This window comes from Coregonus lavaretus (assembly GCF_964263955.1).
Source record: "Coregonus lavaretus genome assembly, chromosome: 36".
Lineage (NCBI taxonomy): Eukaryota > Metazoa > Chordata > Actinopteri > Salmoniformes > Salmonidae > Coregonus > Coregonus lavaretus.
In genome coordinates, this window is record NC_140023.1 from 19,719,295 (window position 1) to 19,730,141 (window position 10,847).

A 10,847-nucleotide genomic window follows, 5' to 3' on the forward strand; every position below is an offset into this window, starting at 1 on the left:
CAGGATTAACTGCGCTAAGTAAAGAATGGGCTGAAAACTCAGGAATTAGTACATCTTGGACAGGATGGTTTGATACCATGTTTGGTAAATGGAAAACCATAGCAGCAACCATCTTAGGGGCAGTCAGTGTTTGTATGGGAATTCTTGTATTATGTGGTTGTTGTCTTGTTCCCTGTGTCCGAGGATTGGTGAGCAAGGCGTTGGTGAATGCAGTATCTCACCAAATGATAAGAGATGGACCGACTCCGGACTCTGACCAGGAGAGCGGGAAATACGATCCTCCAGGCTTGGGGGATAACGACGACTTTGACCCTGAAAGACCGCAATTGGAGGAAACGTTTATTGGTTCTGATGTATGAAGGTCATAGGGAAAATCCTATAAAGAAGACCTATGATTGGAAGTAGATAAATAGAACTGATCTCTGAGATTAAACATGTTTGTAAATACATTTATCCTGAAGATGAAACCATTTAGTCAAAAGGGTGGATTGATAGATTAATTTGTGTATTAAAAATAATGACTAAAGGATTTCACCCCAAATACAGTAGATATGTGTATACGATATTCGAATGATCATGTAGTGTCAACCCACTAACAGAGGGGGTACTAAACATTCAAGGGTAAAGGAGGAGGCGGGAACTGTTTAAGAAAGCCACCTAAAGGTGGGAGGAGCATAGTGCCTTTGTTTGTCAAGAAGTATAAAAACAGAATGTATGTGTTTTTAGCGGGAGAGCTCTCTCCATGAATAAAAATACAGATAAGACTTGTGAGTTGTGGACCTTGAATCATTGATGATTAAAACCAGAGCCTTACAACCTCTGGTAATGATTCAAGCTTAGGTTGAATTAGAGATAGAAATTCACTTGACACAATTTTTTATGTTTTATTTATTTGTTTCTCTCATGACCCCATTTTCAAATCTGGCGACCCCACATAGTTTGGGAAACGCTGAATAGTAGTTGAGAACCAATCCCTGCTCTGTGAAGTAAGTGGCGTAATGCATTTGCAAGATTACAGTTTCTCAACTTCTCAAGCATGTTTGTTGCTGAAATGAGGGAAACAGTGTTTACACACTAAATTGCGACTACCCATTTTTCAAATTAAATAATGTTCACAGTTTTAATTCACAGATTACACACCCATTCACTTCTGTGTATTTTCCAGCCTCACTTTCCATGCTTACAGCTGCACGGCACAGCATTCAGAGACACACAGCTGGGAATAAAACAATGTATTTTCTATGCTCAAAATGGACAGCTTTGCCATTATGCTGTATTGTGCAACACTGTCATCAAAGCAAAGGGTGGAATTTGAAGAATCTCAAATATAAAACATATTTTGGTTACTACATGATTCCATATGTGTTATTTCATAGTCTCTTGCATTTCAAAGATAATAGAAAGCGCATGTTTTTTTGTTTGTATTATCTTTTACCAGATCTAATGTGTTATATTCTCCTACATTAATTTCACATTGCCACAAACTTCAAAGTGTTTCCTTTCAAATGATATCTAGAATATGCATATCCTTGCTTCAGGTCCTGAACTACAGGCAGTTAGATTTGGGTATGTCTGTCACGAATTCTGCCGAGACTGCTCCTCCTCCTTGCTCGGGCAGGCTTCGGCGTTCGTCGTCCCCGGAGTACTAGCTGCCACCGTTGTATGTTTCGATGTTCGTTTGGTTGGGTCTGTCTGTTACACCTGTGTCCGTTTGTGTCTGATTATGTGCCCTATAAGTTTCAGGTGTTGTGGTCGTTAGTTTGTGTGTTATTTTCCGCCTGTCCGTTGGTGTCACCTGTGCAGTACTCTGGACTTTGTTTATAGTGACGCACTGTGTTGCGTTGTCGCTCGCCTCCTTGTTTTGAGGTCCTTTTTTTGTATTGTTTATACAGTGAGTAAAGTCTTGTTTGACTCAGCCTATGCGTCCTGCGTCTGACTCCTCAACCGCATCCACATCAACACTGACAATGTCATTTTAGGCGAAAATAGAAAAAAAGGGTCCGATCCTTAAGAGGTTTTAAGCAACATTTTACTCCTGAACTTATTTAGGCTTGCCATAACAAAGGGGTTTAATACTTATTGACTCAATACATTTCAGCTTTGCATTTTTAATTCAATTGTAAAAAAACATAATTCCACTTTGACATTATGGGGTATTATGTGTAAGCCAGTGAGAAAAAAATTAGCAATTTAATCAATTTTAAAATAAGACTGTAACACAACAACATTTGTAAAAAGTCAAGGGGTGTGAATTCTACTGAAGGCATTTTAAGCAACTAATTCTAAAACACTGATAAATACTGAAATGTCATCAATAAAAAATTACATGACCCTCCCCTGGAATTGATTTAGAAAATAATAAATCCTCCCCCTGACTGAAATTGAAAAAGCATGTCTCTCCCACATTTTCCTCCAGGTCCCCGTTCTGTACATTTCGAACCATCCCTAAACACTGTTTCTGGTAAGAAATGATGGTATATTTGACAGACATCAGAATATCAAGACAAAAACATAATGGCACTCTACAACATCATTCGGTTATAAAAATAACCATTCAGTAGAATGAAGGCATTATTTTTCCTACCTTTGTTTCACACTAATTGATATTCAGTCATTTCAAGTATGCATCCCACATACTGTAGCTACGGAATGTTTCTGAACACAACATATGGCTTGTTAATTACAGCTGTAAAATTCCAATGTCTAGTCTCCATTCGATTCACAGCCATGAAATCTGCTCCTGTTCTCCTTATTAGGGCCTTCTAGAAGGTGGGTTCCACTCTCTTCACCCATCGCTGGTCATGCTTCCCCGTCGGCTCAGCCTCATCTCCACCAGGCCCAGCTTATTGATGGAGCTCTTGAGGGAGTTTCGGAACATCGAGCTGGATAAACAGTAGATGACCGGGTCCAGGGTACTGTTAAGGTAGGTAAAGCCAATAGACAGACTGAAGAGCTGCCCAGCCATGTTGTAAGACACACAGTCCCTGGGTCTGAACTTCTTGATATAGAGCGAAACCATCCCTGTGGCGATGCCGGGAAAGAAACACAGCACAAACACAGCAACAATCAGCCCCACCACCCGGATGGCCCGCCGCACCTTCTGCTCCTTGTCCAGCTGCCGTTGGCGCAGGATGCAGGCAATCCTGGCTGAGCAGAAGAGCAAGAGCAGCAGGGGCAGGAAGAATTCCCAGATGAACACCATGTAGTGTAACTGGATTGCCGGGGGAATCACAGTGTAGGAGCTGAAGCTGCGACACAGGCACATGCTGCCTTTCTGCTTGAGGAGGTCGGTGGCCAGCAGGGGAAGCCGCAGGGAGATCACCACCGCCCAGATGACCCCCGCCACCCATCCTGCCTGGGTAGATGTCATGTGGTTGATGCGGTGGTGCGGGTGGACCACCTTGAAGTAGCGGTCGAAGGCCACGGTAGTCATGAAGGCGATGCTGGCAGAGCGGTTGACAGCGAGCATGAAGAGGTTGATCCGGCACCAAGCTTGACCAAACACCCAGTGTTCCCCACGGAACAGGTTGTCGATGCGGAAAGGCAGGCAGATGAGCAGCAGGAAGTCAGCCAGGACCAGGTTAAAGAGGAACAGGGTGTTGGCCCTCCAAGTCTTCAGACGACAGGTGAAGATCCACAGGGCCACTCCGTTGCCTGGCAGGCCCACTAGGAGCTCTATAATCAGGACAGGAGGCAGTATGTTGGCCACCAGATCCTGAGTGGACAGGCAGTGGAAGGACTGGTTCAGTTTTCCAGTAGAGTTCATGTACGCTACTGTTGCTACTTCAGCCATCATTAGATTGAGTATTCTTTTTGCTTCCAGGAAACCTCAGATATGGGTGTGTTTCACACAGTCTGCCTCTTCCTCTTTTCAAAGCATCTCGGGGATATCTGCACAAGCAATGCAAATGTGAGAAATTAATGTCAAATTTACCAGGGTAATACATTCAAGACAGACAGACAGACAAAGAGCTGTTTTCTACCAATAGTCTGTTCATATGCCTACCACTTTGTTACAAAAAAATGGGCTTGGGTAAGAGCTCAGCAAATGGCTGTGTCCACTTCAAATGCATCAGAAAGGTATTGGGAAGTTAAGAAGATCATCGGGGAATAATTTTGTGTCATTGATGATGTTCATTTTCTCCCAGTCTGATATAAGGTCTTGTCCACTGTTCTAATGAGTCCTGTGCGGCTTGTGGGCATTGTAGAGGGAATAGAAGACAAATATGCATTCCTGAGAGTATTACAGTGCATTCGGAAAGTATTCAGACCCCTTGACCTTTTCCAATTTTTTTACGTTACAGCCTTATTCTAAAATTGATTAAATTGGTATTTTCCCCTCATCAATCTACACACAATATCTCAAAATGACAAACCAAAAACAGGTTGGTAGACATCTTTGCAAATTTATGAAACATAAAAAACGGAAATATCACATTTACGTAAGTATTCAGACACTTTACTCAGTACTTTGTTGAAGCGCCTTTGGCAGCGATTACCGCCTCAAGTCTTCTTGGATATGATGCTATAAGCTAGGCACACCTGTATTTGGGGAGTTTCTCCCATTCTTCTCTGCAGATCCTCTCAAGCTCTGTCAGGTTGCATGGGGAGCGTAGCTGCACAGCTATTTTCAGGTCTCTCCAGAGATGTTCGATCGGGTTCAAGTCTGGGCTCTGGCTGGGCCACTCAAGGACATTCAGAGACATGTCCCGAAGCCACTCCTGCATTGTCTTGGCTGTGTGCTTATGGTCATTGTCCTGTAGGAAGGTGAACCTTCGCCCCAGTCTGAGGTCCTGAGCGCTCTGGAGCAGGTTTTCATCAAGGATCTCTCTGTACTTTGCTCCGTTCATCTTTCCCTCGATCCTGACTAGTCTTCCAGTCCCTGCCGCTGAAAAACATCCCCACAGCATGATGCTGCCACTAGCATGCTTCACCGTAGGGATGGTGCCAGGTTTCCTCCAGACGTGATGCTTGGCATTCAGGCCAAAGAGTTCAATATTGGTTTCATCAGACCAGAGAATCTTGTTTCTCATGGTCTGAGAGTCCTTTAGGTGCCTTTTGGCAAACTCCAAGTGGGCTGTCATGTGCCTTTTACTGAGGAGTGGCTTCCGTCTGGCCACTCTACCATAAAGGCCTGATTGTTGGAGTGCTGTAGAGATGGTTGTCCTTCTGAAAGGTTCTCCCATCTCCACAGAGGAACTCTGGAGTTCTGTCAGAGTGACCATCAGGTTCTTGGTCACCTCCCTGACCAAGGCCCTTCTCCCCCGATTGCTCAGTTTGGCCTGGCGGCCAGCTCTAGGAAGAGTCTTGGTGGTTCCAAACTTCTTCAATTTAAGAATGATCGATGCCATGGTGTTCTTAGGGACCTTCAATGCTGCATAATTATTTTGGTACCCTTTTCCAGACCTGTGCCTCGACACAATCCTGACTCTGAGCTTTACGGACAATTCCTTCGACCTCATGGCTTTTTTTTTTCTCTGACATGCACTGTCAACTGTCCGACCTTATATAGACAGGTGTGTGCCTTTCCAAATCATGTCCAATCAATTGAATTAACCACAGGTGGACTCCAATCAAGTTGCAGAAACATTTCAAGGATGATCAATGGAAACAGGATGCAAATGACCTCAATTTCGAGTCTCATAGAAAAGGGTCTGAATATTTATGTGAATAAGGTATTTCTGTTTTTCATTTTTAATACATTTGCAAAAATTTCAAAAAACCTGTTTTCGCTTTGTAATTATAGGGTATTTTGTGTAGATTGATGAGGAAAATTTATTTTTTATCCATTTTAGAATAACGCTGTAACGTAAGAAAATGTGGAAAAAGGGAAGGGGACTGAATACTTTCCGAATACACTGTATCTTTCAGTGATGGGGGTAATAATATTTTGTTGCTTAAACGGTTCAAATGATAGAGTCACATTTGTAGGAAGAAAACAGAAACCACTCTGTTTATTACAACCGCATTGCGGTTACTGACAATTGTTTATGTTTTATTTATTTGTTTCTCTCATGACCCCATTTTCAAATCTGGCGACCCCACATAGTTTGGGAAACGCTGAATAGTAGTTGAGAACCAATATCTGCTCTGTGAAGTAAGTGGCGTAATGCATTTGCAAGATTACAGTTTCTCAACTTCTCAAGCATGTTTGTTGCTGAAATGAGAGAAACAGTGTTTACACACTAAATTGCGACTACCCATTTTTCAAATTAAATTATGTTCACAGTTTTAATTCACAGATTACACACCCATTCACTTCTTTGTATTTTCCAGCCTCACTTGCCATGCTTACAGCTTCACTGCACAGCAAAACAATGTATTTTCTATGCTCAAAATGGACTCCTCCCTCAGTGCATTTTCAATGAAAATACTTGCTATGTTTGCTTGTAAACACTGCATTTTTCATGAAACAGCTGCTGAAATAGCCTTTCTGATGAGAAACACAATTGATGAGAAACATGAAACAAATATGAGAAACAACATATTTCGAAACAACATATTTCAAAACAACATATATGTTGTTTTGAAATATGTTGTTTTGAAATATGTTGTTTCTCATATTTGTATATATGATAATTTTTCACATATCCACTACTCACCAGTTGAGCGTTTGGGGTCAGTTTGACTGCATTTGGGGTTGAAGAGCAGTCTATGCTCCCATTGGTGACTTTGAATGTCCTCAACCGATTTTATCTCCTCTCCTGTGTGTTTCCAATGTTCAGGCTTTTCTGTTGGTTTTGAGAGGAGCGTCTTTAGACAGTCACTTTAAGACTGACTTCCTTTGAGGGCTGGCCAGAGCCAGCGTGACATCACTAACAGTGTGATCTATGAGCCAATTCAGGGAGATTGCAATCACAACCAAACCCTAATTTCAATGTCCTCTGGCTCAGCTTTGCCACTATGCTGTATTGTGCAACACTGTCATCAAGGCAAAGGGTGGAATTTGAAGAATCTCAAATATAAAACATATTTTGATTTGTTTAACAATTTTTTGGTTTCTATATGATTCCATATGTGTTATTTCATGGTTTTGATGTCTTCACTATTATTCTACAATGTATCTTTCAGTGATGGGGGTAATAATATTTTGTTGCTTAAACGGTTCAAATGATAGTCACATTTGTAGGGAGAAAACAGAAACCACTCTGTTTCTTACAACTGCATTGCGATTACTGACAATTGTTTATGTTTCATTTATTTGTTTCTCTCATGACCCCATTTTCAAATCTGGCGACCCCACATAGTTTGGGAAACGCTGAATAGTAGTTGAGAACCAATACCTGCTCTGTGAAGTAAGTGGCGTAATGCATTTGCAAGATTACAGTTTCTCAACTTCTCAAGCATGTTTGTTGCTGAAATGAGAGAAACAGTGTTTTCACTCTAAATTGCGACTTCCCATTTTTCAAATTAAATGATGTTCACAGTTTTAATTCACAGATTACACACCCATTCACTTCTGTGTATTTTCCAGCCTCACTTTCCATGCTTACAGCTGCACTGCACAGCATTCAGAGACACACAGCTGGGAATAAAACAATGTATTTTCTATGCTCAAAATGGACAGCTTTGCCATTATGCTGTATTGTGCAACACTGTCATCAAAGAAAAGGGTGGAATTTGAAGAATCTCAAATATAAAACATATTTTGGTTACTACATGATTCCATATGTGTTATTTCATAGTCTCTTGCATTTCAAAATAATAGAAAACGCATGTTTTTTTGTTTGTATTATCTTTTACCAGATCTAATGTGTTATATTCTCCTACATTAATTTCACATTGCCACAAACTTCAAAGTGTTTCCTTTCAAATGATATCTAGAATATGCATATCCTTGCTTCAGGTCCTGAACTACAGGCAGTTAGATTTGGGTATGTCATTTTAGGCGAAAATAGAAAAAAAGGGTCCGGTCCTTAAGAGGTTTTAAGCAACATTTTACTCCTGAACTTATTTAGGCTTGCCATAACAAAGGGGTTTAATACTTATTGACTCAAGACATTTCAGCTTTGCATTTTTATTTCGATTGTAAAAATCTAGAAAAACATAATTCCACTTTGACATTATGGGGTATTAATTGTAAGCCATTGAGAAAAATATTCACAATTTAATTCATTTTAAAATAAGACTGTAACACAACAACATTTGTAAAAAGTCAAGGGGTGTGAATTCTACTGAAGGCATTTTAAGCAACTAATTCTAAAACACTGATAAATACTGAAATGTCATCAATAAAAAATTACATGACCCTCCCCTGGACTTGATTTAGAAAATAATAAATCCTCCCCCTGACAGAAATTGAAAAAGCATGTCTCTCCCACATTTTCCTCCAGGTCCCCGTTCTGTACATTTCTAACCATCCCTAAACACTGTTTCTGGTAAGAAATGATGGTATATTTGACAGACATCAGTAAATCAAGACAAAAACATAGTGGCACTCTACAACATCATTCGGTTATAAAAATAACCATTCAGTAGAATGAAGGCATTCTTTTTCCTACCTTTGTTTTGCACTAATGGATATTCAGTCATTTCAAATATGCATCCCACATACTGTAGCTACGGAACGTTTCTTAACACAACATATGGCTTGTTAATTACAGCTGTAAAATTCCAATGTCTAGTCTCCATTCGATTCACAGCCATGAAATCTGCTCCTGTTCTCCTTATTAGAGCCTTCTAGAAGGTGGGTTCCACTCTCTTCACCCATCGCTGGTCATGCCTCCCCGTCGGCTCAGCCTCATCTCCACCAGGCCCTGCTTATTGAGGGAGCTCTTGAGGGAGTTTCGGAACATGGAGCTGGATAAACAGTAGATGACCGGGTCCAGGGTACTGTTAAGGTAGGTAAAGCCAATAGACAGACTGAAGAGCTGCCCAGCCATGTTGTAAGACACACCGTCCCTGGGTCTGAACTTCGTGATATAGAGCCAAACCATCCTTGTGGCGATGCCGGGAAAGAAACACAGCACAAACACAGTCACGATCAGCCCCACCACCCGGATAGCCCGCCGCACCTTCTGCTCCTTGTCCAGCTGCCGTTGGCGCAGGATGTAGGCTATCTTGGCTGAGCAGAAGAGCAAGAGCAGCAGGGGCAGGAAGAATTCCCCGATGAACACCATGTAGTGTAACTGGATTGCCGGGGGAGTCACAGTGTTGGAGCTGAAGCTGCGACACAGGCACATGCTGCCTTCCTGCTTGAGGAGGTCGGTGGCCAGCAGGGGAAGCCGCAGGGAGATCACCACCGCCCAGATGACCCCCGCCACCCATCCTGCCTGGGTAGATGTCATGTGGTTGATGCGGTGGTGTGGGTGGACCACCTTGAAGTAGCGGTCAAAGGCAACGGTGATCATGAAGGCGATGCTGGCAGAGCGGTTGACAGCGAGCATGAAGAGGTTGATCCGGCACCAAGCTTGACCAAACACCCAGTGTTCCCCACGGAACTGGTTGTCGATGCGGAAAGGCAGGCAGATGAGCAGCAGGAAGTCAGCCAGGACCAGGTTAAAGAGGAACAGGGTGTTGGCCCTCCATGTCTTCAGATGACAGGTGAAGATCCACAGGGCCACTCCGTTGCCTGGCAGGCCCACTAGGAGATCTATAATCAGGACAGGAGGTAGTATGTTGGCCACCAGATCCTGAGTGGACAGGCAGTGGAAGGACTGGTTCAGTTTTCCAGTAGAGTTAATGTACGCTACTGTTGCTACTTCAGCCATCATTAGATTTATGTTTTTGCTTCCAGGAAACTTCTTTTCAAAGCATCTTGGGGATATCTGCACAAGCAATGCAAATGTGAGAAATTAATGTCAAATTTACCAGGGTAATACATTCAAGACAGACAGACAGACAAAGAGCTGTTTTCTACCAATAGTCTGTTCATATGCCTACCACTTTGTTACAAAAAATGGGCTTGGGTAAGAGCTCAGCAAATGGCTGTGTCCACTTCAAATGCATCAGAAAGGTATTGGGAAGTTAAGAAGATCATCGGGCAATAATTTTGTGTCATTGATGATGTTCATTTTCCCCCAGTCTGATTTAAGGTCTTGTCCACTGTTCTAATGAGTCCTGTGCGGCTTGTGGGCATTGTAGAGGGAATAGAAGACAAATATGCATTCCTGAGAGTCTTACAGTGCATTCGGAAAGTATTCAGACCCCTTGACCTTTTCCACATTTTGTTACGTTACAGCCTTATTCTAAAATTGATTAAATTGTTTTTTTCCCCTCATCAATCTACACACAATACCTCATAATGACAAACCAAAAACAGGTTTATAGACATCTTTGCAAATTTATAAAACATATTTTGGTTACTACATGATTCCATATGTGTTATTTCATAGTTTTTATGTCTTCACTATTATTCTACAGTGTAGAAAATAGTACAAATAAAGAAAAGCCCTGGAATGAGTAGGTGTTCTAAAACTTTTGACCGGTAGTGTAAGTATTCACACCTTTTTGCTATGACACTCCAAATTGAGCTCAGGTGCATCCAATTTCCTTTGATCATCCTTGAGATGAGTCCACCTGTGGCCAATTCAATTGTTTGGACATGATTTAGAAAGAAACATACCTGGCTATATAAGGTCCCACAGTTGACAGTACATGTCAGAGCAGAAACTATACCATGAAGTCCAAGGAATTGTCCGTAGATCTCTGAGATAGAATTGTGATGAGGCATATATCTGGGGAAGGGTATAAAACAATTTCTAGTTTGTTTAAAGTTTCCAAGAGCACAGAGGTCTCCATCATTGGGAAATTAATAAAATATGGAACTACCCAGACTCTGCTTAGAGCTGGCCATCCTATCAAATTGAGCAACCGGGCAAGAAGGACCTTGGTCAGGGAGGTGACCA

The 10,847-nt window shown here is 41.9% G+C and overlaps 2 protein-coding genes across 2 annotated transcripts; both read right to left on the reverse strand.

The window, feature by feature from the left end:
• Nucleotides 1–2,018: 2,018 nt before the first annotated feature.
• Nucleotides 2,019–6,726, reverse strand: LOC311110779 (hydroxycarboxylic acid receptor 2-like). Its single transcript, XM_084153344.1, has 2 exons — nt 6,603–6,726; nt 2,019–3,891 (listed from the first exon to the last, which is right to left on the reverse strand). Exon 2 carries the CDS (start codon nt 3,794–3,796, stop codon nt 2,786–2,788), a length of 1,011 nt encoding a protein of 336 aa, XP_084009470.1. The 5' UTR covers nt 3,797–3,891; nt 6,603–6,726; the 3' UTR covers nt 2,019–2,785.
• A 1,976-nt stretch (nt 6,727–8,702) lies between these two features.
• LOC311110660 (hydroxycarboxylic acid receptor 2-like) lies at nt 8,703–9,710 on the reverse strand (the record flags this gene model as incomplete). The annotated part of the gene is made up of 1 exon (XM_084153199.1): nt 8,703–9,710. The coding sequence occupies one exon, from the start codon at nt 9,708–9,710 to the stop codon at nt 8,703–8,705; it is 1,008 nt and encodes a 335-aa protein (XP_084009325.1).
• Between the last annotated feature and the right edge of the window lie 1,137 nt (nt 9,711–10,847).

Coding starts and splice junctions, on each gene's coding strand:
- LOC311110779 (XM_084153344.1), bottom strand. CDS start 3,796: ATGATGGCTGAAGTAGCAACAGTAGCGTACATGAACTCTACTGGAAAA.